General features: G+C 53.0%; 6 protein-coding genes across 6 annotated transcripts; 3 read left to right on the forward strand and 3 right to left on the reverse strand.

The window, feature by feature from the left end:
• Positions 1 to 3,735: 3,735 nt before the first annotated feature.
• G6M90_00g098730 (uncharacterized protein) lies at positions 3,736 to 4,528 on the forward strand (the record flags this gene model as incomplete). The annotated part of the gene is made up of 3 exons (XM_014690987.2): positions 3,736 to 3,859; positions 3,976 to 4,052; positions 4,136 to 4,528. The coding sequence occupies 3 exons, from the start codon at positions 3,736 to 3,738 to the stop codon at positions 4,526 to 4,528; spliced, it is 594 nt and encodes a 197-aa protein (XP_014546473.2).
• Positions 4,529 to 5,620: 1,092 nt separating this feature from the next.
• On the forward strand, positions 5,621 to 7,353 carry NUG1 (Nuclear GTP-binding protein NUG1; the record flags this gene model as incomplete). Its single annotated transcript, XM_014690986.1, has 2 exons — positions 5,621 to 5,648; positions 5,717 to 7,353. 2 exons carry the CDS (start codon positions 5,621 to 5,623, stop codon positions 7,351 to 7,353), a joined length of 1,665 nt encoding a protein of 554 aa, XP_014546472.1.
• A 233-nt stretch (positions 7,354 to 7,586) lies between these two features.
• dis3 (Exosome complex exonuclease dis3) lies at positions 7,587 to 10,596 on the reverse strand (the record flags this gene model as incomplete). The annotated part of the gene is made up of 2 exons (XM_014690985.1): positions 7,587 to 10,351; positions 10,401 to 10,596. 2 exons carry the CDS (start codon positions 10,594 to 10,596, stop codon positions 7,587 to 7,589), a joined length of 2,961 nt encoding a protein of 986 aa, XP_014546471.1.
• Positions 10,597 to 16,285: 5,689 nt separating this feature from the next.
• On the reverse strand, positions 16,286 to 16,456 carry G6M90_00g098760 (uncharacterized protein; the record flags this gene model as incomplete). The annotated part of the gene is made up of 1 exon (XM_066131550.1): positions 16,286 to 16,456. One exon carries the CDS (start codon positions 16,454 to 16,456, stop codon positions 16,286 to 16,288), a length of 171 nt encoding a protein of 56 aa, XP_065987564.1.
• Positions 16,457 to 22,151: 5,695 nt separating this feature from the next.
• Positions 22,152 to 24,621, forward strand: rsc7_0 (Chromatin structure-remodeling complex subunit rsc7; the record flags this gene model as incomplete). Its single annotated transcript, XM_066131551.1, has 5 exons — positions 22,152 to 22,218; positions 22,473 to 22,553; positions 22,840 to 23,667; positions 23,728 to 24,138; positions 24,236 to 24,621. The coding sequence occupies 5 exons, from the start codon at positions 22,152 to 22,154 to the stop codon at positions 24,619 to 24,621; spliced, it is 1,773 nt and encodes a 590-aa protein (XP_065987622.1).
• A 1,540-nt stretch (positions 24,622 to 26,161) lies between these two features.
• On the reverse strand, positions 26,162 to 27,257 carry dpb4 (DNA polymerase epsilon subunit D; the record flags this gene model as incomplete). The annotated part of the gene is made up of 4 exons (XM_014690983.1): positions 26,162 to 26,574; positions 26,679 to 26,797; positions 26,874 to 27,007; positions 27,096 to 27,257. The coding sequence occupies 4 exons, from the start codon at positions 27,255 to 27,257 to the stop codon at positions 26,162 to 26,164; spliced, it is 828 nt and encodes a 275-aa protein (XP_014546469.1).
• Positions 27,258 to 27,592: the final 335 nt, after the last annotated feature.

Raw genomic sequence — 27,592 nt, forward strand, 5'->3', positions numbered from 1 at the left:
GTATGTAACGGGAAACATGGGCGTCTCAACAACCATGATAATCTTTCGCATTGTCGGGGGTTGTTCGCATATCTATTGGAGGAGATACCAGCAGGGTACAAGCTGCGCAACACCTTTGCGTTGGGTAGTTACATGGCTTCTCATTCAAAGTCCAAGTTTACAGTAATCTAATTGGGCAATGTACCGATAGTGTTGTATCTCGTAGAATTTCGATGTCAGATTTGGGATGTCGTCAGTCGCGTCAGTCAGACCATCAGAGCCAAAGCACGATTATCGTCAGAGAACCGTGCAGTAATTTTTCTGGTTGAATATTTCCAATCATTGTCAACTGACTGGTAAAACCGCGTCGAGTTCCCCTTGCAGTGGACGTAGATAAATGCATCTACTGCAACAAGCCCGGCTCAATGGCTGCGCCACAGGAGCTAGTGGCCCATGCCACCCATCACCAACCAGATGTTGAATTGCGGAGAGAGCACAGCTGCAAGCACTTCCGTCATAGATCGATCAAAGTTGCATGGGTACCTTACGGGGTCGTTGTCAACGGTCCTGTGGTGGTCCTGTCATTGCAGCATCGATGGTGCGGGGGCTGGACTGATTAGCTCGCTAGATTGTACGAGGCTGGAAAACTGCCATCAAGCCAACATTGAACATACTATCAAAGTGCGATCCCGTATTCGCCATGTCGTGTTGACCAACACCTCTTTGTGTCTTGGCATTACTCAGACAATTATCGTAGTACCCAATTCCTGCACAGCAAACAAGAAAACGGAATGTAAACAGTCTCCCACTTCAATGGCTGCCAAGTTCAGGCCGCTGCAGGCCTAAGGCGTCGTCGCCACACACAGAGCTGTCTGCGTCGTTGTGAAGGAAGGGCGGGGTGTGTTGCTCAGGTGTTGGAGGCACTAATAAATCGATAACAAACATGTCTATGTACGGAGTACATAGGTGGCCCATCCACTTAGTCGCTGATGGCAAGTGGTTTCCCATCAACCCATCTGTGTAATATGTCTGGTACAGAAGCCTCGCCATTCAGGCTCGCTTTCTTCTCCCCACCATCCATTCAGGCATCGAGAGCAACAGACATGGAAGTTCCCGTGGCTGGCTATATCCTCAATTCGCGTTCCTCATTGGCCTGTCTAGCTCCAGATTGTCCTAGGCCAGGAACCTGACCTACTCTGGAGCCGGCGCTGCCGACATTTCCGAATTGAGTCCTTGGCGTCATCAGTCAATACCTAGGTAACATTGAACCTCTGAGGATTGCGCTTCTCACTGACATGAAAAGCTTTTTTTTTTGTGTAGGCGAAGCAGTTGCAAAAGTGTTGCTAGATGTCACCATCGAGTTCTCCACGATAGATCCTGCTGTGAGGCATTATTCGCAATCCGCCGCCTCAAGCGAAAGCATTATTGCACACACTAATATCCTCGAGGTCCAAGGCCCAGACGAAGCAGCTTAAAAACATGCCAACCTGGACGGGGCAACAAAGATTTTGTGGTGCTGCCGACCCATTGGATTGTGTGCAACCAGGCAAAAGGTAATAAAGAGCATGGGTGCTGTGTTCCCTCCGCCCTTGCGTCACATCGGCGATATTAGCCGCTTGCGTACGGTTGTTTGAACATCCAGCTTGCGGTTCGCAGGATGCCACACAAATGCATACAAAATAACATAACAATGCCTCGGGCCTGCTTGGTTTGTCCCCTCCCAAGGCCTAGCAAGCCTGCCGGCTTCCCATGGCACGTATGTATGTACGGCCTTTTGTGGCTACCCTCCGAAGCATTGGCCATTGTGCATGCCGCTGATGCGGGCCACCGATATCTATGGCGCACCTGTATCAATTCGGCAGTAAGCTTTGATACCAACCTCGTCGTCGGTCTCTCGGAGGCCAACCACGGCACTTGTGGTCGACACTGGAGAGTCGGTCAGTTGAGTTACAGATAGACTGCGGTACAAATAGATGACACCAAGGATGAAACTGAACCTTGTCCCATGAATTGCGAAGAGATGGGGTGGCCGTCTTGAAACCTCGGTGATCAGCCCCCAGCAACACAGCGGGGCCTTGTTATTTGAATGGCATGCACCTTCATCGTCATCCCTCACGATAACTGGCCCAAAGGCATGGTGCCACGATGCATAGCGAGTGTCGAGACACCCCGGCAAATGTCCCTGAACCAGAATCTGATTCATCAGGCCTGGTCGATGAATCGGTTACTCCTAGTATTTTGCTTCACCATGGCGGCCAAACCTGGGCCGTGCCAGCCGGAGCCGTGCCCACAAGCCTGCCACGATGTGGCAGATGCTTTCGATGGATGTCTGTGGTAAACAAGCCTGGCGTTATGGGTACGGATACCCTGGCAACTGGAAACCACCCAACCTCGGGCGGCCTGTGACGAAGTTTCTCTCCTCACTGATGAGAGGAGGCAATTGTCGCATTTAACCAATTTTGTTGTCCGTGGATGTACGGAGTAGTCGGAACGGAGTAGAATGCGAGAGGAGCCGCTCCCGCACAACAAAACCAGGAGGCAATAACATACATAGTAATAGTAATTGACCAGGCGGCCACTGCCCATGTCGTCATCTTATTGCGTCTCAGTGCGTCTCGTTACGTCTTGTCAGGCATGGGTGTACCGTGTGGCTCTCCAGAGACTTGGCGCCACGCCGAGACTTAGTCGCCACCAGCCCAGGCGGGCCGAGTGCTGGTCTTTTCAATGTTGTGCTGAGTCGTTGGATGGTCGTAACCATGAACTTTTTTTGTAGGCGGAAAGACGTCAAATGGTGGGTAATATGGAAGCTGGCAGGCTGCGTGCGAATGGCTGGGCAGGAAGAGGGAGAGTAGGAGGAGGGACTTGATGATGGAAGGAAACAGGGAGAAAAGTTGAAATCTCACGGAGTACTCCGTAACTTGATGGTAACAAAGGTGGTTGAGGTCGAAGGGCGATGCCTGCCTCATGGTGACACCGATGCCGATGCCGATAGCAATGCTTCATGATGGCGACGCTGGCACCAGAATGCTAATCCTGGCCATGGTTGCAAAGCTCTGTCGTAGACGCTGCAACTGATCACTGTTTGCCAAGCTGCGCATGGAGCCGGGCAGGCCATTTTCTGGCCCATTTAGCCCCAACGCCAATGGAGTGTGGATGGCGGGCCATTGCAACGTCAACTGGTGAGCCACGGATTGCAGTGCCACCAAGTCATGCCCCATTTCTGTTGGTTAAAATTGCATTAGTCCGGCCAAGGCCGTTGCACCCCGTTGCCCTTGCTGTTATCGGCCGGTGCTCTGTTAGCTCCAATCTAGCTTCCCGCCTGGGAGGTCTCTGGTTGCTTCGTGCCTTGCTTCGTGCCTTGCAAGTTGGAGAGAGGTGTGGTCAATTGATGTGTGAGGTCCGTCACTGGTGTGTGAGAACTGAAGCCCACCGAGCACCTGCCGGCCCTGTTTTTTTTTTATTTCTCGTTGCCCCCATCTCTAGCTGCCTTTCTCGGCCTCTTCTCTTTTATTCTTTTCCTCACCACCACTCAATCATCGCATCCAAGCATCTTCAAGCTATACGCTAACCCAAGTGATACTGCATTGCCGCCTCTGAAGCTCTACCCGCATCTGTAGCACTGCTTGTCCTTGACAGCACGCCTGATTTGTTTTCCTACACGCCAGCCTCCAGCTGCCAACTCCCAACCCCAGCTCTCAGCTTTCTCGGCTTCTTGGCTCTCGGCAAGATCGCTCACACCTCGCGTCTCTGATTGCAATGCGCTACTCTGCAGCCTTCGCCGCCTTGGCTATTGCCTCGGCCCACGCCCAAACCACCTACAACTACACCAGCGAGCTGGATATGACAATTGATCCCAACTCTGTCAGCCAGACTGATCGAGGCAAGTACTCTTCTCAACCTTGACTACCTAGGTAGTTGGGCTGTGTTAGGTGGTCAAAACGCCGCTTTAGTTGCGCATGCCTGATTCACCCATCGCTAACACCGTGACTCCTGCAGCAACTTGGTGCCAGGGCCAGACAAACACTTGCCGTGTCCTCTGCAATGCCGACGCTTCTGCAAACGAATGCACAGAGGTATGTCTATCTTCTCACGAGTGCTCTCAGAACTGGGTCGCTTTGCCATCTTTGGAATTGACTTTTGCTGAATACTGCTACAGTCGGACCTCAAATGGAAGTGCACTTGCACCTCGAACAGCTCGACCCCCGGTATTCAGTACTACAGGCAGACCATGCCATTCTACATTTGCCAGGAGGTGTTCAAGAAGTGTATCTCTCAGAACGCTGGTAACGCCCAAGGTCAGGATACGTGCAACAACAACATTCAGCCTCTCTGCGCCTCAATCGACCCTCCTAAGAGCCCTGTTAAGGACAGCGGCAGCGATGGCTCCTCTTCCACTGCCACCACAGGTGCCTCCCAGCCCTCTAAGACGAGTGGTGGCAGCACCCAGGTGACTTCTACCAGCTCCAAGGGTCTTGCTGGCCCTACCTTGGCCCCTGTGGGCAATGGTGCCTTTGTTGCTGCCATGGGCTTGATGGCTTATCTGCTCTAGATGGGCTGAGAGTAATCTGAACACTGTCTGCAGCTGTACTAGATGCCCATTACATGACTCGCGACTTGCTCAGACAGACTGCTTTCGATTCTCTCTACCCACTTTGTTACACAGTACTATCTTTTTGTTTGCATGTCTTTTTTTTTTTAGAAAAAAATATCGAGCTCACTCACGAACTTTACACCCGCCTAATGAACAGACGACGGAATGATCGAGGGTTATTTGAGCTTGTTTTTTTCTTTTCTTTTCAGCTACGACCGGTGCAGGAATGATGTGGTTCGAAAGTCAAGCTGTATGCTCGCAAACATGGTTCGTTGGCTGAGACCGAGTCGAGAGATGAGAAGTTGAGCAATCACGCTGTGTTGACAGGGAGGCCAGTGAGAGACACTAGTTTGGTGTTGAGTTTTAATTCGAGATTCATCATAGCAAGGGGCGAACTGGAGTAGTAGGAAATGATTATTCTTGAGGCGAAGAAATAAGTATATCACTTTTGCTCCCCATGCGACGTGGACGCTGCTCGCGACATTTCTCCAGCCAGTGAAAGAACGGCATAGACCTTGTGTGATGCCTTGATGGAAATGCAACAGATCACTATGCCAAGCGATGACAATCTCCGCCAATTCGCGTTGTTGAAACCAGCATGTGCGAGGCATCAGATGGCTTAGACAAATCCACTGCGAAGAGTGCAATATTCTAGTTAATCGACTGCTACTAACACAACACCTCGTTGGCTGGTAATCCTGTCTTAGCATGTGTGCCGACCCATATTATCGGAGATGTTGTACTGTATTACTTCTATTACCGACTCTTGAAGGGTCCTGGAGATGGTGGCGCCAATCACGCTTCAGCTGTGATCTAGATTCTGTTCGGTGTGGCTTTCCACAAAGGTCGATGCTGGAACCTTGCAGCATTGCCTGTTGCCTGTGGCTGTTATCTGGGCTGTGGGGGAAAAGCGGTGAAGGGGGAAAGCGCCGGCAGAATCTGCATCCCACCTAATTTTTTTTTATTTGCAGTCCGGCCTTGGCCTACCAACACGGTGTATCGAGAAGTCCGGCCTTCCTCATTCCATGGTCTTGTCTTCTCTTGCACAAGATGGCGGGCACAATTAACAAACCAAAGAGTGAGTCTTCAGTTTGTAGTCAATTATAATGCCTAGTACTACTACAGCAACCTAACTGCGAACCATAGAACCCAAGTCCAAGAGGGGCACGACCCGTCTCCGAAACAAGATTGAAAAAGCTTCCGCAGCCAAACAGAAGAAGCAGCGCAAGCTCGCCAAGAAGAACCCAGAATGGCGGTCCAAATTAAAAAAGGACCCCGGCATCCCCAACTTGTTCCCGTACAAGGAGAAGCTTCTACAGGAAATTGAAGAGAAGCGCCTGAGAAAGGCCGCCGAGGCCGAGAAGAAGAGGGAAATGGCCAAGGCTGCGAAGACTGGTGCCACCCAGCAGGGCGGCGAGGAAGTCATGGACGATGCTGAAGATGCCGAGGGCTCTGTTGGGGACGTGGATGATGAGTTCATGGACGAGGATGAGGATGTGGATGAGTCGAATCCCATGGCTGCTTTACTCGCCAGCGCGAAGGCTGCGGCGGCGCAATACGACAAAGAGCTGGCGGAGAGTGATGGCATGGACGATGACGACGAGGACAGTGACGATTCTAATAATGGCGGCATGAATGAGGTTTCAGTCGGCCAGGCTTCGTCACGCAAGACGTACGACAAGGTGTTCAAGCAGGTTGTTGAGCAGGCTGATGTGGTTCTGTATGTCTTGGATGCACGAGACCCCGAGGGTACTCGATCGCGAGAGGTTGAGCGCAGCATCATGGCCGCTGCCGCTGGCGGCAAGCGCCTCATCTTGATTCTCAACAAGGTCGATTTGATCCCCCAAAAAGTCCTGCGAGACTGGCTCGTCCATCTCCGACGATACTTCCCCACGCTCCCCCTCCGGGCCTCTGGTGCCGCTCCCAATGCCCACGTCTTCAACCACCGAGACTTGACGGTTCAAAGCACATCCGCGACACTTTTCAAAGCTCTCAAGAGCTACGCCGCCAGCCGGCAACTCAAGCGCGCCGTGTCCGTCGGCGTCATCGGTTACCCCAACGTCGGCAAGTCCTCAGTCATCAACGCCCTCCTCAGCAGGATGAGCGGCAAGGGCGGCAGCTCTTCCAAAGCTTGCCCGGCGGGCGCCGAAGCCGGCGTCACCACCAGCATTCGCAGCGTTAAAATTGACAGCAAGCTGACGCTCCTCGACTCTCCTGGCGTCGTGTTCCCGTCCTCGTCATCCGTCCAGTCCGGTGGCCTCGTCAGCCTCAAAAACGCAACTGAAGCACATGCCCATCTTATTCTCCTCAACGCCGTCCCTCCCAAGCAGATTGATGATCCCGTCCCCGCAGTCGGCCTGCTCATCCGCCGTCTCTCATCCTCCCCAGACCTGATGCAGAAACTGACCAATGTTTATGACATTCCGGCTCTTCTACCCAACAGACTCGACGGCGATGTCACAACCGACTTTTTGGTGCAGGTTGCTAGGAAGCGAGGTCGATTGGGTCGAGGCGGCGTTCCCAACATCCACGCTGCTGCTATGACTGTTGTTACAGACTGGCGAGATGGCCGTATTCAGGGGTGGGTTGAGCCGCCTGCCTTGGCTGTCGCGTCGGCTGATGCCTCTGCCGGGCCTGCCAAGAAGGTCCAGAATGTGGGTGAGGATGAGGTCATGCCGGACCAGAAGGAGATTGTCACGGAGTGGGCTGCCGAGTTTAAGCTGGATGGCTTGTGGGGGAACGATGAGGGTGCCGCGGCCGCGGAGGATGCTATGGAAGAGTAGAGCTGGCTTAAAATGGGTCTGGTTTCATTGTCATGTATGGCGTTTTGGGAATAAGGACTAGATGCAAAAAAATACGATCATTTACGACCACCGTACTGATTAGTATGCTGGTTGTTGAATCACGATATATATCTCTGGCGATCGCAGATGCTTTACACGCGCAAATGTACTGTTGTATGAAGTTCAGCAAAATACGCGGACCTTTATTATTTACTTGTTGCTACTCTCCGCATTTACACGGTAACCAACTCCATCTTGACGCCCCTCTTGCCCGTCCTCTCGTCCTTCTCATCCCTGACCTTGACCTTGACCTTCTGGAACAGCTCAACCTTGAGGTCCCTACTGCCCCTCGTCACGAGCGTATACGTCTCGGCATCAAACTCGCTCTCGGGCTCGGGCTCAGCCAGATCCCGCAACCTGATCAAACCCTCGATTCCAAACCTCGGCACCAGCACCACGAAGCCGTTGCTGAAAATCCTCATGACAAAGGCATCTTCCTCTGCGACGTTGCCCTTGAGTGCCTGCCCGACGTAGTATGCCGTGCTTGCACGGCCGGCCATTTGGGCGTTTCTATGACGGACATTGATGTTCTTGCAGACGGCCTCTAGGCGACCTCTGCTGCGGACGGACGGGTGCACGGCCTCGTAGCCGATGGCGGCGGCGAGCTGTCTGTGGGCGAGCAGGTCTGCGTATCGGCGGATGGGGGATGTGAAGTGCGTGTAGATCTCCGAGGCGAGTCCGTAGTGCCGGAATTCGGGATACGCTTGGGTGCCGGAGCAGAAGTACTCGGCGGACATCATGCAGCGGGTGGCCATGATGCGGACCAGCGTGTTGAAGAAGGGATCCGACTTGTCGATGCAGGCGTCGAGGGAGTCGGCGAGGGCTTTGGACGTATCTGTGCGGAGTTCGAAACCTCGCTTGACGCGTAGCTGGTCGGCCAGCTCGTCAAAGTTGGTCTTGGGGGGTGCTGCGTGGCGACGAAGGATGGCGGTCTGCGGGAATGCGTCGTATATTTTGGCGGCGACGCTAATGTTGGCGAACAGCATGAACTCCTCGACGAGGGAGTTGGTGTCGAGGAGCTCCTTGGTCTTGACGTCGATGGGGTCAGAGGTTTCCGACTCCATCTGGACCTTGACCTCTGGCGAGGAGAGACTGAGGGCGCCGGCGTCCATGCGCTTCTTCTTGAGCTTTTTGGAGAGCTTGAGGAGCATGCGCATCCCGTTTGTGAGGTCGTCTTGCTGGGAGGTGTCGTCGATGCGGAGCTGGGCTTGTTCGTAGCTGAATGCTTCGCGAGACTTGATGACGGATTTGGTAAAGCGCACGCTGACAATGTCGGCGTTGTCGTTGAGCTCCCAGAGGACGGAGAAGGCGTATCGCTCAACGTAAGGTTTGAGCGAGCAGAGATCCGTACCAAGCAAGGGCGGGAGCATGTCGATACGCTTGTCGACAAGGTATACCGTTGTCCCACGGATGCTAGCTTCTGTGTCCATGGCGTTGACGGGCTTGACAAAGTGTGACACGTCGGCAATGTGGACGCCGACTTCAAAGTTTCCGTTGGGCAATTTGCGAGCGTGCAAGGCGTCGTCGATATCTTGGCAGCCTACAGGGTCGATACTGCAGATGAGAAGTCCACGGAGGTCTTCTCTATCTTTCCAGCCTGGGTCCTCCACACTCGCGGGTACTCTCCAGTCATGGCCTTCCTTGGGGAGGCAATCCAGGACAGTCTTGGGGAACGGGCGATACTGAACATCCCATTCTAGAAGCAGAGCCTCTGTCTCGGCGGCCTTGGTTTCGAGTTCGCCGAGTGAGCGGACAAAATGTCCAACTGGGTGCCTAGAGTCTCGCTCCCACGCGTCGATAGTTACAAGGAGTCGCTTACCCAGGAGTTCAGATACTTGTCGGGTTCGTAAACGAATCTTGGGTATCTTCTTATCCATGGGAATGAGAAAAACACTATCTTGTTTGCGGCCCTGGGATGAAGCGGACTTGCTGGCTGAAGATGGATCGATATGTCCCACATATTGGCGCCAGTTTCGTTTGATTACACCAACCACCTTGGCAGTAGGCTGCAACTGACTTTCTGACGAGGACTTGTGTGTCCGTTTTGCTTCCTCCTGCAGCGCTTTTCGCTCTTTGTCTGAAACAAAGTCATTTCGGTCTTCGGTGTCCGCATTCTCATTCTTGGTGATATTGTCTTCTTCGATAATCTTGGTAGATGGTTCCTTCCACTTGTCTTGGGGAAGCATCTCTACGACGACGACATCTCCATCAACAGCACGGTTGATACTCTCACGTCCTAGAATAAGAAGAGGTTTGGAGAATGCTGGGACTTTGATGGAGCCCTCAAGGTAATTGTACGGCGAGACGTTGAAAATGCCTTGATGCATCAATCCTGCCTTCACGCCGGTCATCATCCTTGATAGGCTGTAATACTCAGGGTAAAGCATTTGCGACTGCTTCTTGAAGCCGCCCAGACTCAGACTTTGGGATTCAGCCACCATGTCAAGAAGCTTGTCTCCATCTTCAAGACTACCCACGTAGTCCCGTAATGAGAGTGAATTGAGGCCTTGACTGCGCGCCTTCTTGAGGTTCTCTTGGTCATCGCTCAGCATGACAATGGCAGGAACCTCGCCTGCTTTAGTCCCAGACAGGTGTTCGCCGTACCATTTGACAGCCATACGAACAGCACGGTCATTTCTATCATTGACGCTCTCATTCAGCTCCCGGTTGACGTATGTCTCTAGCCGGAAATCGTTGAAAAACACGTAAAATCGCTTGTCTTCGCTTTTGGTAAGCCCAATCAAACGGTTGTACAAGGGCAGAGATCTGTTTCTAAGCTCCTCCAGGACCGTCTGCAGAATAATCACATCGTAGAATGCTGAGCTTTGCTCAAAGAGATCCATAGCATTGAGAAGTGCATTTGTGTCCGGCACTAGGTAATGTCCTTGTGGGAAGGCCTTGGTAGCCGCAGGCTTTTCTGACAGGACGAACGGCTGAGCTATCCCGGTATTAGCAAGTATTTTCGATGAGAAAAGTCTCTAGCGTACCTTGTTGAGATGCATTTCTAGGAGCCCCCTCTAGGCAAGCTCTACATAACTTGGAGGAACAGGGAATGTCGGTTCTGAGATAGACTTCCCTCACGATTTTTTGGACCTTACCACTGCGTGTTGAACGAACATAGACTTTGCTTGAAATGTTGGAGGCCAAGGAATCCCCCTCGTGGGATCTCTTCAAGCTCGTCATGGCGATGTTGCTTTGCTACTGTTGATGTCGAAAATGACCGGTATGAAAAGAAGTTTCTTGGAGCGTTTACTAAGCGAATCAAAGGTGAGGTTGCGCTTTCTTATCGATAGGGTGTGGCGATAAGAATGCTCAACTTCAGAAATCGTCACAGCTCAGAGGATGCACAACTATAAGCTCAACAGCGCATTTGACCTCTTTATTGAATTATACCCCTATTTTGTTTATATGTGTAATTCCAACGAAATGCAAATCACGGAACATCCACGTAAAACCATGTCGATGAATAGTCGAGCGACCACGTGATAGAAAGTCACGTGGTCATTTAGTCAGAATGAATCTGCAACCGAATCCACCATGCTTTCACCAATGCTCAGCGTCAGCATCGTCTAACCTACTTACCTTGACCTTTCGGATGACAGCGAGCACGAGTCGTGACCCAAATTATATAACCACACCCAAAAGTCAGTCAGCTATTGCTCGTGAATCCTATCCCCGCAAACGACAAAGCACAACCCCTACAAACTTGTTTCAATACCTGGGCCATGAAACAACAGCCAAGACACACAACGGACACACCTAGAATGCATCTAGCGGAGCGTCGCTCATCACCAAAACCCCATGATCACTTGATAACCGGTAGCACGTAACAAGATGGTCATTCTGAAATCCGGAGCTTGGAAATCCGTCACCATCACGACGGTCAAGTTTTCTCAACTGACATGCCGCCAAGATGCCTCGAGTGCATGTCTTGGCTGCACGATCGGGGGTGTCACAGAGTCGAAGGAGGTAAGAAGTCCAAAAGAAAAAAAATAAGGCAAGGGTCACTGGTAATGCGATGGAGGCCTTTGCGCCCTTGGAAACTGGGGCTCGGGTTTAGCAGGCAACCAGGCGGCTGGGCATCCATGGATGTTGGAGGCCAGATGACCTCTTTGCCGGAACCACCTCCATTTTTCTGTCTTGGCAACAGAGAATGCCATTGGCTCATATTGTACATGATACTGCCCAACTGCCTTTCCAATCTTGTCCAGATACGGCGCATCAGATGGTACACGGCCTACTTGATCTTTTGGCCGGGCCGTATCAAGGAGATGCTTGTACGATGAAGCTGCAGCAAGGCCGCATATTTCCTCACAATGTACCCCCACCTTATGGCAGAGAAGGCGGGCCAAGAGACGGTTGGGGGCAAAGACAGTACGATGATATCGCGACGGGATCAAACTGGACAAAGGGAGTTGAACCGCTGGGCTGGTCATCATACTGTCCGTGCACGGCAGGGGCCGCGTCGTGAAGCTGGAGTCCGACGAATCAGCTATATTGGCGGCCCGAGGGTTTTGAGATGAGGAGCAAAGGGTTCAAGCCTTCTCAGATCGGTGTATGTAAGTCTGCCCGTCTCGGTGACACGACCCTGTCTGTCAACCTGTTCTGCCCCCTCTCTTAGAACGGTGAGGCAAGATGCGGACTTTGAATCTGCGGCCATGCGTCCTCGTCGTCGTCGTGGTGGGGTGCCTATTCTGTCCACGCAAGGTCCATGATTTGCCGGTCTGTGGGCCGCAAGGTCACGTCTGCTCGACGGATGCAACGCTACGCAAACCAATGGTGGCAACATGAGGATCCCTTGTTCTTTTTTATTTTCTTATGAAGTCCATCCTGGGAGAACGAAACCACCGGGGTTTCCTGTGATTCCTGTGCAACTTCTCACGGATGGATCAATCCCACCGAGTGTCCATGAACTTTGGCACCAGTTTTGGGTGACTGTTTCAAAGAAAGCCCACACGTGCGTGTATGTCCACGATCCTTCGTCTGCAAAGAATGCATATAGCAGTGCCCTGTTTTATGAGAATACGGCAACCTTGTACTCACCCCTTGCCGTCAGCGTAGCTTGTCTATGTGAAAAATAATGCCATATACTACATGCAATTATGCTGTCTGTGCGAAATGTCCCACAGCTACTCCGTAACAGGAGCCGACGATAGAACTCGCCGATGAAATCACGGCCCAGCCATCGTCAACGACGCCATCACATGGTCTGACAAGATGATGCGGGCAAGGTACCGTATAAGATATATTCAACCACTACCTTCAACGCCAACTCGGGAAAGAAGTAATCGGCATCTCGTGTCGGGTTTTAGCTCCATTCCAAGGCCAGCACTGCCCCAGGAATAGTTACATGGCCTAGCTCGATCACGGGGCTACTTTCCATTTCCTGAGCTAGCCGTCACTTCTCAGCTCAAGTCGTCGCGATGACGCCACTCCATTCAAGGCGGGAGACGGAATCAAGGCAGTTTACCGTTCTGTCTTTCCGGAAGAAGGGTCCCATTTCCGCGGTGTGCCGGATCAAGAACTTCTGGATGTCTAATGGCCGAATGTCTTGTCTTGAACCAAATCCGGCAACACATATTTTAAGACATTGAAGAACAGATCCATGGCCATCCTGTCTGACTTGGGGCATTCACGGCTCACGGTTTCGAGATTGCTTCTCCTGTGTTGAGTGACTTGCGTACTGTCAGAACCTTGAAAGTGAAGGCTTTAAAACAAAGAGTTTATGGATGGTCTTGGCTTGCGGCATCCAAATCATGTTGCAGTGGTCGAAGTCAATGACAAATTCGTTTCCCAAGTCATGTATCAGCAAGCCGTTTGTAATGTGTGCACCCAGGCAGATAATTGCAGGGCATTACATAGCGTCGACTAGAAGCTGAATGAAATAATTATAAAATATGAGAATATCTGGGCCTTTGAGGAATAACGTGTTACTGTTTGTTTGGCATGCCGATGAAGTCATGGTCGATATATGTGTATATATCATATATACTCTGTTAAGACCATGATGGGGTCGTTACCATCGCATCCCGCAACTTGGACGACTCGCCATCACCTGAGGCGGCAAATATGGGCGTTCGGACTACAAGGGTCAACTAAAATAGACGTCTCAGACTGTCTCCTGGTGAGTCGAGTCGAGTCGACTGAGATGAAGATCATGGCCGCTTCCACTTCTTATGAGGTGCAGTCGCAAGTGCGGATAACTTGCAACTGTATTTTACACTGAAGGAGCTCTCATCAAGAATAGCGCCCACATGTTAGGGAGGGGGAGTGTTAGGAACACAATGATATTTAACACAGAACACGTCAGCATATTCGTCCGGCTTAGATTTGTGTCAGCCATATGGAGATGATCACCAGTAGACAATGTGTAATACTGGGGCTGGTTTACATTGTGATACGGAGAGGCATCTCGTCAGCATTAAAAATCCTAAAACGGCTCTTCTATACATGGCACAAATAGCCAGGGTAGATTGAATGCAAGTCGATAATTTACCATGTTAATTAGTTGGCGTCAAAGGCCTAATTTTGAGTAATTTGCGAATGCCTCGTGTATCCCCAGCCAAATGTCATGCACTACCGCGTCGTGTCATCTGTCGCAAATGCTCACCCGCGCCTTGTGTTGCCAAATACTGCATTATTGCAGAGCCTAATTATTTTCCCTATCCCAGGTGTTCAGGGAGACCCTGTATATACGGTTACACCGCAGCTTCTCAATGCGGCGACAAGATACGGACAAAAACACACAGTAAGTGAAAATGGAATCCCCGAGGTTGGCATCATTGCAGGCGCTGTGAAAAGTCAAGTACCTGGATGGTGTAATTCCTTGGCTTTGTCACCACAGATTCAACTGCTCCATATGCCTCGCGCCATGGCTTCGGCCCAGGTTGGGTTTGTTCCGCCACTAGATGGATCGGGGCTACGATGCGACGGGCATCTAAGCGCAGCGCCTGTTGGTCTATGGTAATCAGATAAATGAGGTTCTCTTCCCGTCCAGAGGCGAGGCTCGGCAGTCGTTTGGGGACATGCCTTTGGAGTACGACTTTGCACTCCGTATGGCTACGAGTATGCATAAGGCCGATCCAGGTTACCCTGCCGCCTCGTCCACCCCAACTGTTCAAACTTGATCCGGTCGTCGGTCAAACTAATGCAATGTAGGTCGATGAAGAGGTTGGGATCCCGGGGATATCGTTGAGAGATGGCGGTGTGTGCCAGCAAGAGCCGCGGAGAAAACGCCAATTTGAGAATGAGAAATGTAGCAAGCTACTATGCGATGTGCTACTCTGCACACCGTTGGCGAGTAATTTGTTTGTGCGGCGATGATCTGTAACCTGAATTGCAAGAGTCAACTCTGGCAGGAGCCACAGCGGTCGGCTAGCTTTTTTACATCATATGTATGTATGTACATATATGTACGGAGTATTGTACATACATACGTATGCGGATCATCCCAAGTAGAGGCAGGGATAGGAATTGCAAGGGTCCCTGATAGAAACCGATTAGGTGGAGCCATGTTCTGAGCACGGAGTAACAGACATTTAAACAAAATCAGGTTGCGCATCCAGCGGCTGCAATGTGCGATTCAATACTCCGTACGCAAAGTAGCTTTCTTGACAGGGCTGCAGGGTGTCTGCAGGGTGTTAAAAAGTGCCCGTCTCTGGGATGACATACGGGCACGATAACTGGTCGCCCGCATGACCCATCCTGCATACACAGGACGATGCCTTGGAACGGTGTTGAGAGCAAGAGTCCGGTTTACCTCAGCTGCCCGGGGTTTGGGTTTTGGGCTCTTTCTAGAATCCGACTTGGGGCCCAAGAGTTGCCATGAGGCCTGCTAGTCGGAATGCTATTCCGTCGAGATACAGCAACAGGCCGAGTTCGCCGCATCTGGCGCATTGTTGGGTCTTGCTTGACTGTTCTTATGATATGGAGCCATTTTTGTGACGTCTGATTCGGTCATCACCCTCTGTTACAATGACACTACTACTACTTTCTTAATGCCTGATCCACTTGTACATAGGCCATGAAACGGCGCCTTGGCAGTCGCCATGGGGCCGTCCTGAAGCAGTCAGGAAAATCCGGCATTGGGGAGCCTTGATGAAGCTTCACTATTCCGAGCGATGAACTGGTGAATTACAAAGAGCGCGGTGCCGGGCTGTTTCAATAGGTATTGCCACCGGGAGTCTCCGGCTTCTGATTTCGAGATGCCTTCGTCTTGTGGACTTGAGAAGACTTTGGCATCCGGCAACAAGATGCTCTTGGTGATTCGACAAAAGTAAGCACCGGAGCTGAAGGCAAACAACGACCCGTGGCACTACAGCTCTCACGAGGAGCAAAATGTGTGTAATACCAGATAGCAAGAATAGGCTCTGGCGCTATTGTTGGAGCATCATTTGGCCTTGGTGGAGTCCTATGACGAACTAGTGAGAAGCGGTTGCGTTTCTTCGAGGCCGTAACTGGAAGAGAGAAGAGTTGAGGCGTCAAGGACGAGGACAAAAACCCTGTGGCTGAAGCGATAACATGAGAGGAGAACAGGGTCAATCGAATGAAAACCTACACCGGACTGGGCACTTGCAACAGGGTGGCGAACGCCGAGGCTTTTGACCGTCCAAGTCTTGTCATGGCCGCCACAATGGCAAGGCAGGTCTTCACTCAGTGACCACCTATCGCGCATCTCGGGGGATTTTGTTCCCCTTTGTCAGATCGCTCGCTTGCGAGTAGTGTAGGGATGGAGAGGACGTCTCCAAGCCAACGACATGACACGGCTACAAGCCTCGTAGTGCGGGGTGCTTCTTTGCATGCTGTGTGATTGTGATTGTAGACCTGACATAACATACATAGAATCCATCACGTATGTATGTATCTCACTGCATCATGCGTGGTCAGTGTGGCTGGAAAGAACCTGGTCTGGCGTGGCTTTGGTGCGGTCTGGGGTTGAGCGATCGCATCGCTCCCGCACCTCCTCCTCATTCTCTGTGCGTCTTTGAGCATCCCTGGGCAGGAAACTGAGAATGATGGGCGACAGCTCGTGGGCACTTGACATGGGGTTAAGGCTTGATCACTCCACTCGGCTGGGGGGTTAAGACCACTTCCAAGCCACGGCTGGATGTTTAGCGCATGTTGGCGTCACAGCGTCGACTTGCTCTGCTTCTGTATGTACATTTGCATGGTCGCGTTAGTCTCGAGAGTTGCGACAACTTATTCAACGGCCTTGGTCCTAGGGTGTGCGAGTCTTCGCCGCGAAGAGAAGGACTTGGTTGACTCAACACGAGAGACAGGGTAGCTATCGGGTAGTGAAATGCGAGACATGTTTCCAGGCATTGCCCATGAGACATTGATGACTGCGCGACTGAATAAGCGGAGTAGCGTTGAGCTTTGGGCACGGCGGCCAGGTTGATAACGCCCATCAGCCTTGACCAGAAAGGACCGGTTGCTAGGTCTTTAAGATCGGCTTCTGGTAAAGTTGCAATAGCTCAGGTGAAAGTTCTGGCTACCTACCTGGGTAGGCGGCAAGATAAGAATAGCATCGTTACGGAGTACGCATGCCGTCTAATCTACCGGTTGCTGGTGAATGTTCAGTCCAGTCGGGCAGTTCCTATACAAGTCTCTCTCTAATAACCGCTTCTGGCGCTCGTGAACTGGTATTGCGGCAGGACCCCGAGATACCGCGCCATGGTCGTACCGGGATTTCGGAAACCATCTCTGTTAAAGGATGGCGGGACACCTTGGTGTGTACTTTAGGCGGAAATATGGTCTTTCTTTCAATCTTACCCGCTTCTTTTGGCACACATAGCGATGGATGTTTGGGGGAGTGCATCCTTCGTCTAGGCTATACGACTGGCGCAGCGGAAACGTCGGGTTTGTGCTCGTTAGCTTTGATAGATAGACCAGGGAAGAGGCCTTGGGTTTTGGTACTTGTGCTCAAAATAAATGTCGCCGTAGAGTTAAATGGCATGTATTATCCGACGTCTGGAATGGCGGGCTGTGAAATTGTTTCCTTCAATAATCCAAGTCTCGGTCAACTTACCTAGGTATGCACCAGGCCGTCTCTCCGTCACAAACCAGATGAGCCACCCCCGGGGGCACGGCCAAATCACACAAGGTCAAAGCCTCTCAGGTGAATTTGAAATAGACTTTTGATCGATATGGAGTGCGTTCATTGCACACGCCGTCCGGCCGGCGAAGAGCATGGGCCTGATGATTATGACTCGTCTGATTCTAGCTAAGTTTTCTCCGTACGACGAGCGGAGAATCCGCACGTTTGTGCACCTGCTCCAATCAGCCGACCTTGGTTGGACCTGCCGGCCTTTGTGCCTTGAGAAGCTGTCGCGTTTGGCAAGAGCAACGACTCGTCCTTGCCTCAGCCGCCTGCTCTTTAGATGGCAAAAGATGCCTGGGTGCTTTTTTTTCTCGCAGTGCTACAGGGCTGTTGCTATGATCTTTGTGGAGGAACCGTAATTCGGTACGAGCTGTTCCATGCTCGATATTACCCCAAGCGTTCTTTGATACATGCATGACAAGTAGTAATAGTAAGACCGGCGCGAGAAGTCCCGGGCTCTCTTGAGTTACGCACGTCCTTTCTTTCATCTGACCATGTCTCTGAGTTGCGCAATTCGCCCTGAATTCTGCACGTCAGCGAGTGTCGGATTGGAAACTTCGCAAGAGGCAAATCCAGATCGTCTTTTGTATGAACAGCTATAACAGCCATCCTTTGGTATGCAACGACTGAGGCCTCTAGCAGTGTCAACGTTGTAAGACTCTTGCGAGTCGGAGACGTCATGTACCGAAGACCGACAAGAAGTGGTCAGCAAACATACTCTTCCTCAGCATATTATTCAGGCAGCGTAGGCCCTTCATCAGACCAGCGTCACAGTCACATCCCCACCTCAATCCGGTCCGCTAGCTGACTAGCATGCAGTTGTTGACAACTCCGCAGCTGTTAGGATTCAATGTTCGTTTGTTGACGAGGGGACCTTTCTAGCCGTACCTCCAAATAATGCACGGGTCAGTCAGCCGTTTGCATTCTGTCTGTCCTCTCTCTTCCAGGCTGGCCGACACATTAGCTTGGCAACTTGGCGATGCGACGTTCCAAAACTGCCAGCAGCTATCGTTGTATGTCCGTCAATCAGTGGATAACCGGGCGATTAAAGGTATCGTAGCTCCACAAGCACCAGACCCTTGGGCCCCCTCGCCACTCGCCTGTCTCCTGATGCTAGGTACGGCGTAGTAGCCCCGAAGCTGCACGAGCTGACCAGGAAAGCAACAGGAGACTTCAGCAAGCAGGATTACATCCAGTATATCCAATGTCAACCAGCTAGAAACCGCCCAGTCGGGCCAAAAGTCATAGAGTCATTGCCGTATTGCTCCAAGAAGATGCGTATGCTTGTGGATAACATGGCCGAGGTGCAGTTCGACTCAAGGGACATGGGTTGACGGCATCTTGTAAGGCTATTCTCGATTTCAGCCCCCAGCTTGACTCGCTTTCTTTCCCCTCCCTTTGTTCAACCAAACAACCAAACGAGAACTGAATTATCCTCCTCGTTGGGCACGTAAGTAGACGGCAAAGGCTATCCAGTCATTGGCCGAACTGCAGGCCGGGACGAGAGATGCTTGATTCTTGTAAGCTATTCTTGTCCCCCTCCTTTCAAGTCCCAAACTAGGCCACGAGACAACGGTGTATGTATGTTTGTATCATAATGCTCCCCTCCAAACGCCCAGGGGTTGCGTTTCCCCCATGTCGCGAGTCCGACATGCAGACTGGCTGCAGCTGTTCTCGCGTGAGAATGAGAAGAGTGTCGTACTTTGGGTTCTATCCTTTTACAGTACATGGCCGGTCCGATCTTCTTGGCCAGTTGGTTGATGGGCGGAGCCCCACCCCCAAGCTTCGTTTTTACTAGTAGTACGGAGTACTAGTATGTACTTTTTCCTGAGCCTGAACCAGATACTACCTGGGTAAGTACTTAAGTTACTAGCGCGCGACCACTTGCCGCGATGTGTGATGAGTGAGAACGGGAGGGGGCACGTATCGCGGATAATACAGCAGACCTGAACGGACAGGGTCGTCAGCAACTTTACCAGACGATAACGACGACAGCGACAGCGTTTGGGGGACATACTTACTCTGTAGATGGCTGCTGACTGAAGCACAAGTTTCTCTGGCATTGCCTGCACGCTCACTCCGTCATGGCCGCCAGATGGCCCAAAGCCACGGTACATGTAAGTACGCGGCATGCACAGTAGCAGTCGACGTACCAATATGTTGTACTTGAGCGCCAGCCCCAGGTATGCATCTAAAGATGGCGTCGTTCTCTAACCCTTGCGCATGCCTTGTCTGACTTGCGGACTGACTTACATTTCGGCTACCTTGCTACATATGGCATTAGCCAGAGTCCACATGGACTAGCAGCCGCTTCACCGTTCAACGCAACATCTAGACATCTGGACATCTGGGCATCTGGACATCTGGATATTTGGGGACATAATGTGCTCCGTACCTAGGTACTCTGGGACAGCTGGACGCCCACTTTTTTCTAGTTGGCCGCACGCCCATCGGAAGATATTGCCAGCTGGAGGAGGCGCGGCGACAGGTGGACGAGGAACTGACCCCAGCTTGGCAAAGTTCTTTAAGTACGGAGTACATGGACACACGGCGTAGGCACAGAGGTACGTGCCGGGAGCACCCATGTACATACAACCTCCTGCTCCAGGACGCTCTAGCTGCTCTGGGACAAGCATGCCACCCGGTGGGCGCCTCCCTGGGCAAACCTGCCAGAACAATTCAAGTGCTTCAACAAGTGCGCTCGAGTCTGGCGCTGCTCAATCTCCCTGCTCCCTGCTCCCTGCTCCCTGCTCCCTGCTCCCTGCGCCTGCCTCCCTGGCGCCATCGCCGACATCAAGTCGTTGGCCCCGCCAATGCTCTTCTTTTAGCTCCCCCAGACCGCGCCATCTCAGCCAACCACCCTTCGTCATCTGCCTCCCTTGCACGTTTGGACGATATCCGCCCATCCTTTATCCTTTCCGTGCGCGCTGCTCTAACTCATTGTGCGATAACTCGGTACATTTGTGTAAAGGTGCAAAGACTCTCGAGAGACGCTGCGAGAAGCGCAGTGGAAAAAAGTGGCAGCTTGCACAAACAAGAAGTAAGTTCTAGATGTTGGTAAGCACCAAGCACCAAGCACCAAGCACCAAGCACCAAGCATCAAGCACCAAGCCCCGGGCACGACGGCCGCCAAGGCCACGTCCAAGGACCAGGACCAGGACCAAGACCAAGACCAAGAAAGGCCACATGTGCAGGCCAAAGGGGCCAAGGAAACACCAGGCCAGTGCCCATATTTGTCCGCAGGCCCGGCATTGGCATAAAGACGGAGTACTCCGTATTCCATCCAGGCTTCTGCTGCGGCTTCGCCTGCCTCTGCCTCTGCCTCTGCCTCTACCTCTGCCCTCTTGCCTCTCTGCCCGGCTTTCTCTGGCCCGGGGTCTTTTCTGTCCGCCTTGCAGCCGTTCCCCCTCCTCCTGCAACTCCCCATCTGTCACCTCCACTGCTACCCGTCGACTTGCTTAATACGACACCACTCCAGCCCGCTGCCGCTATTCTGTACCCTCGTTCGCATCCCTCCTCCTCCACCTGCACCACCACCCACTTGCAACACCACCACCACCACCACCACCTTCACGGTCTCGCGCCCACTCCCGGCCACGGCCCCAGCGATCACTTGTTTCTCGTACGCAGTGCCGAGCGCTCACGTCTATCGAGGATTCCATCAATCAGTTTGTCAGTCGCGCGCGCATCTGGAAACCGCCTGCGTTCCTGGTCCACACGCCGCTTGCTCGAGTCGCGCTCATCTCATCGCCGTCGTCTTTTGCGACTGCAACTCGCAAGTCGTCGCAAGCCGGTTGTCGCAGTGCCAGTTGCAAGCGAGGACGACGAGCGCCGAGTTTGGCACTTATTGCTCGTCAACCCGTCCGTCTGCTTTGCGCACCCGCGGCCGTCGCCATCGCTGTCGCACACGCGCGCTCTCGCGCCTGCGCCTTATTCCAAGGTAAAACCATCCCAAGCTGTTCACTATTTTTTTTTTGGCTTTTCGGCCGCCGTTCCAAACCTCTTGTTTCTTGCCTTGTTTCTCGTCTTTTTGCAGCTCGTGTTTTTGCGGGGCGCGTGAGCCTCTCTGGGCCTGTGGAAGGAGCCCTCCGTCGTTTGGCAAAGCGCTCCACTGCTCGTCCTTCTTTCTCTGGGTCCAGGTTTAGGTCGCGCGCCTCGTGCAAGGCCGCCGGTCTGTGCCGTCAAGCTGGTACGTATTCCCCCGTGCGTGCGGTACCAGACATTGTACATGCGGTACATGGCCTGGCACCGTCTGACGCTATATCCGGTTCCCTCCGCCGCTGCAACGGCCTATGGGCGTTCGAAGCTGCTGCCGTCACCTTTGCTCCGGGGGCCCTGCGTCCGAGGACCTACATGCGCCAGGTACCTGCTAGGTACCTCTCCCGCTGCCGACGCTGCTGGGGGTACTCCGTACAGCCCGAGTCTGGTCTCGGCAAGGCCAACTTGGTCTGGGTTGCTCGAGTTCACGTTCCCGCGCCCACTCCCCGCCGGCCACCTGCACGGTTAACGCTGTTCTGCCGCACCCTCTCCACGCTTGAGCTCCTCCTAGCCCAACTGCTTCACGACACGTCGCCGTCATCGTCATCGTCGCCGTCGTTGCCGCTGTCGTCGATGCTATTGCTGGCTTGGCCCATCTGTCATGTACTCCGCGCAGCCAAACAGTGCTGATAGTGCCACCATCAATCCTGCCGCTCTGAGTTCCCCCGGTGAGTTTGTTCTTTAACTTGTTGCCAACACTCTAGCCATGGCCGGCTGTCGCGACGCCATTTTGAGCTTCGTGGGAGCTTGCCAGCTCGTACCACTCGGACTGACCACGGCCCAAGCCGTCGCCGTGGCCCTCTCCCGAGACTCCTGAGCTTGCGCGTGCGCGACACGAACTGCGACGTATTTGACGTTCGCGCAACTTGGCCCGGAGGCCCTTCTGTTCTGTGTCGCAATGCTGACTCTTGTTGCTTAACAGCCCTATCTAACACGCCGCTTCGCGGCTTCAAGCGGAGCCGGTCCTCGGATTCTCACAACATCCTGCAGCCCGGCGATGACGGTATGTCGTGGCAGGGTTTCACCCAACTTGACGTTTGCCTTGTCCTGCCTGGGGTACGGTGCGCGCGCAGGGCCGCGGTGCGCCACAATCCATTCTCCGAAGCTCAATACACGGCCGTGTTACGATACGCAAAGGACCCAGAAGTGACCGTAGACGGAGCGATGACGAGAAGCCTGGCATTTTGTGTTCTCATTTTTATTTATATTTGTTTCTTCATGATTTGGCGTTTTGCAGCACACTACAGACGACGCATACGAGGCTAACCACACATGTTTTTGCATCACAGCCAGTTCCCCGCCTCATCCGAAGCGAATCAAGCAAATGAAGCCATCCGACGCTCCTGGGCAGCCGCCCGCCCCCGGGGTTGCGCAGGCTGGTGCGCCGCCGCAGACTCCCCAGTCTCAAAGCTCTACGTTGCCGAGCCAGACGACTCCCGCCTATGCCACGACTCCGGCCGGGGCGCCCCCCAAGACGACTCCGACCAAGTCCACAGTCAAGGCCCTGCCCACCGTGAGAGACCATACTACCGACCAACTGAACCCAGCTGGCGACGAGTACCTGCCAAGAGAAATCGATGAGTTTGGCGAGAAAAAGGTGATGCCCAACGGCCAGCTTCTGGGCAACCGAACCTACCGGTGCCGGACCTTTCTGGTGCCCAACCGAGGCGACAAACTCTTCATGCTTGCGACCGAGTGTGCCCGGGTACTTGGATACCGTGATTCTTACCTGTTGTTCAACAAGAACAGGTCCCTCTTCAAAATCATCGCCAGCCAGGCCGAAAAGGATGACCTTGTCCAGCAGGAGATATTGCCCTTTTCGTACCGCTCGAGGCAGATTGCCATTGTGACTGCTCGGTCCATGTTTAGACAGTTTGGGAGTCGCGTTATTGAGAATGGCCGCCGCGTCCGGGATGACTACTGGGAAACCAAGGCCCGCAAGCAGGGATTCACCGAGGCAGATCTGGCCGGAGAGAAGAGACCAGGTGCCGCCAAGGCCCGAGAGGCGGCCGAAGCCCAGAATAACCTCCTTATGAGCGGTCCTCACACCGAGATTGTCTACAACAATACCCCCGGACCCTATCCTGGTGCTCCGCCGACACATCTAGTCCAAACAGGTATGATGGGAGCGCCACCTGGAAACATTGGAAGAATGCCTGGATTAACAGTCGGGCCAGAGTTAGGCGACACTCGCCCTAGGGACTTCAGTAATATTATCAAGGGCGGCCCTCGCCAGGAGATTACCGGCCCAGCCTATCAGGACCAGACCAGGCCATCGCCAATTGGAGAGATCCATTCACAGGCGCATCATGCCGCAGAGTTCAGCCGATCCGTTAACCAGCAACGTGATATGCGCGGTGATTATTTACAGGGCATCTGGCGCCGTCCTCATGAGCAGCCGGTTACCTCTTCCCTGAACCCGACCGTCGGTGCTACCGATGCCGCGGCCGCAACCACACGACCATCAAGCTCACCGCATACTGTTGCTGCTGCCGGCGTTACGCAACCCGTCGTGTCATCCCAGAGCCCTCAGATGCTGATGACTGCGGCCCCATACTCGCAGCCGATTCACGCCCAGAACCAACTTGGTCAGACCCCCTTTGCCCCAAGCCTCCCTGGAGAGGCGTTGATTGATTGACAAGTCCCTGTGAGGGAGCAGTGAAGGGCTAACAAGAGTGTTTTCAGGATCTACAGGCGGCGGTAGCATGAGCCAAGCCGCGCCCGGTGGTTACAATTATCAGCCCAACCAGGCCATGTGGTCGCAGAACACACAAGCTCCGCATCATGGCGGCTATGGCAGCTATACCACGCAATCCCAGGCGCCTCACCCATCCCAGTCCCCAGCCTCGCACCTACGTCAGCCAAGTGCAGGGCAACTGCAACCAAATATGCCATTCCCAGGCATGGGTAGCATGCAATATGGCGCAAGCCAAGGCATGTACCCGGCGGATCAAACCCCACGACAGTACATGGCTCAAAGCACACCCGGAGCGCCGCAAGTCTCTCAACCTTGGTCTGGCCAGCACTCACCACCTCCTCAGTGGTGGACGCCGCAGCAGCAGCCTCAGTAGAGCAAGCTTTTCTAGTCTGATTCCTTCTTGGGATGTTCATTTACCAGCGGCTGGTTGATACTTGACGACCTTAACGCCTGCTCCTGGTCTCTCTTTGTCGATTGTGAAGCATGTTGGCGCCGTCTCATGCTATTTGCTCTTTGTTTTGTCTAGTCTGTTGGTTTTTATATATTGGACTGTACTCCCGCAGCATTCCTGGATACCCAAGCATACAGACCAGTTAGGGAGGCTATGTGCTTTGGGGCTTGTAGCCCTTCGAAATTGTGTATAGCATTTGGCCGGGATTGGATAGAGGAGTCGGGCGGCTGGATCACTTACTTCTCCTCATCTTTTTATTTTCTTCTTCATTCTCACTCTTCATATGTGTCTTTATTTTCACAATTGGTTCGACTAAGCTTCGATATCTCACGACAATATCTCAGCGCGACGTTCATTCATGGCCACCACACCATGGTCTTTTTCTTCTCTTTTTCTCTTTTTCTTTAACGACCTTGACCTTTCGCTGGAACAAAGGATGTTAGCCGGCTAGGCTGCATAACCATTTCACATCTAGGTGATCCCCATCGTTGCTCTGATGCAAGTCGACGTGACTGGTTTCCCTACACCTTTTGCGTACAATCTGGCTAGTCGCTTCTCAAAATATAAGTATCGTCATTTCTGTGGACAAGTCAACGCTACTAGGCTCTAAGCTCCGCAAACGACTGATAGAGAAGGTCTCTTGTCATCCTCACTTTTGTTCCCTCGAGATGACTGCTCGACTATATGAACCCATGGTACAACCAGATCTTTGTGGTCTGGCTTCAGAACTGGCGCGTTATTGTCGAATTTTATGTTTTTGTTTTTGGAGCGAAAGTCCACCTGGACGGGAGTTGATTCCGAGCGAATGCCACTCTCGTCACTGTGGAGTCATTCCCATGCGGAACGAGCAAAATGGCTTTTATTTACAGATGAATGGATGACGTCCGACGATGTTATCACGCAGAGCTGCCAAGTTTCCGTGTCATTTTGCCACTTTCCCCCTTGTTTCCCCCCCCGTCACCATGTTCTGTCTTTCTTCTTGACCTCTTTTAGCAACTGTCTTTGTGAATTTTCTCCGGCTGGTTTTGGATTATGGTCTGGTGGGGACGTGTAATACCCGAGATGGATGGGCTTTGGATTTACTGCTGGTTTCGTTTTGTGTTGAATGATTTTGATTTCTTTTTCTCGTTTTTCGTTTTAAGGCTTTTTGTCCTTCGTCTTATCCGTACTATTACGTGCATCAGATGGAGCGTGGGATTGCCTGGTTAGGCGAATGGGTATCGATTGTTGATGTACTTGCTTCGCTATGTATATGGAATTGTAGGGAAGTTTGCTTTCCAAATTTCATGCTCATACGTCCACATGCTGTGTCTCGAGGCGTCAAGACCGTATTATCATTGCACAAGGCGGAAACTCGACCATGGTGCCAACGTAATGATTGTGAATGAGCTTCGCCCAATGGCACGTAAATTTGCAAAATCCAAGGTCAGATATGTCATCGCCGTACATGCCATCAGTGGAATTAATCGCTCTCGTCTCCGTCCAACGCCTCGTCCCTGTCTTCACTTACAGCCCTCTCTTCCAACACGTCCTGCGTCTCTCCGCCGGTCCCATTCTCCTCTTCCGCTCCTTCCTCTCCCTCCTCCCCCTCCTCCTCATCTGCCTGCTCGTCGTCGTCATCCTCCTCCTCATGGACTTCTGCCTCCTCCTCCGTCTCAGCATCCTCCTCCTCATCACCATCATCACCCACCTCCCCAGGATCAACGCGCGCCTTCTTCGCGCGCGGCGCACCGCCCGCCGTCCCCGAAGCCGCCGTCGCGTCCGCGGCCGTCGTCGTGTCCGCCATCTCCGTGTCGTCGCCCCCGGCGCCGTCGTGCTTGGCACGCGCTTTCTGGCGGTAATTTGTGCGTTTCTCCGTCTGGATCTGGCTGAACCCTACGCACGACCGGTTAGCCACACGGGACACAACTTCGCAACCAGGGAACAATTATTAGTCTGCCGGCCGGGGCGAATTTCGTCCCCCACGGCGGACGACGTACTGGCAAATTCGGCCTCGAGAGGCCCCTTCAAGAAGGAAAACTCGACGTCGTCCAGCGCCTTGAAGACATCTGCCGGCGCGACGGTCTTTTTACCCGCATTCACTGTGTTTTCGTTGGCGCTGCTTGCATGTTAGCAAACTCCTTTCCACCACCCCCTTTTTTTGATTGGGCATTGAGACAATGTGCAGGCCGTACTGTGAAGCGAGGTAGCTGATGAATACGGTGGCGCTCTTGCTCATGGCTAGGATGGCATTGGCCTGGATCTGCGTGTTGGGTGGTAATACGCCCTTTGCGAGTCTGGTGATTATTGACTTGGGCAGCGTGAGGTCCTGTATTACTTTAGCGGTTTGAACGGTGATTTCCCCCGCTTCCTCCCCTGTTGCTTTGCTTCCCTTTGGCGGAGGAGAGTGAGCGTACTTCGATTGTGGTGGTGTCCTTCTCTTTGTCCTTGTCCTTGGTGGTCTTTTCTGGTGCGGAAGCGGCTTCTTGTGATTCATCTGCTGGGGCGGTGGTCAGGGTGCTGTCGTCGGGGACGAGGGCATCGCTTTTGCGAGGCTGGTCTGATTTTCGAGCCGGCATGGCCGTGTGTGTGTGCTTGCGGGCGAGGCGGGAGAAGTGCGGTATGGCGGTTTATCTTTGTCCTATCTTGAATGAGCGTTGAGTGGGCGGCGGATACACCATGAGATGATGTGTGTTCTGACGCGGGGCTATGTCTGGTTTGGCGTCGGTGTCGTCTCCTGTGAGCCGCGTATATTTGTCTACACAGTGCCAGTGAGTTTCCGACTGTCCTTGTGACTCTGCGATGGGAGGAGGGGATGAAGCAATGCGCCGTGTCGCAATGGATTGGTTGAAAGATTGAGGGACTGAGTGATCAAGGTCGTGGCGAGCCGCGACTCGAACGCGTGCCCCACTGG

The sequence above is a fragment of the Metarhizium brunneum genome, chromosome 6 (genome assembly GCF_013426205.1).
Source record: "Metarhizium brunneum chromosome 6, complete sequence".
Classification (NCBI taxonomy): Eukaryota; Fungi; Ascomycota; class Sordariomycetes; order Hypocreales; family Clavicipitaceae; genus Metarhizium; species Metarhizium brunneum.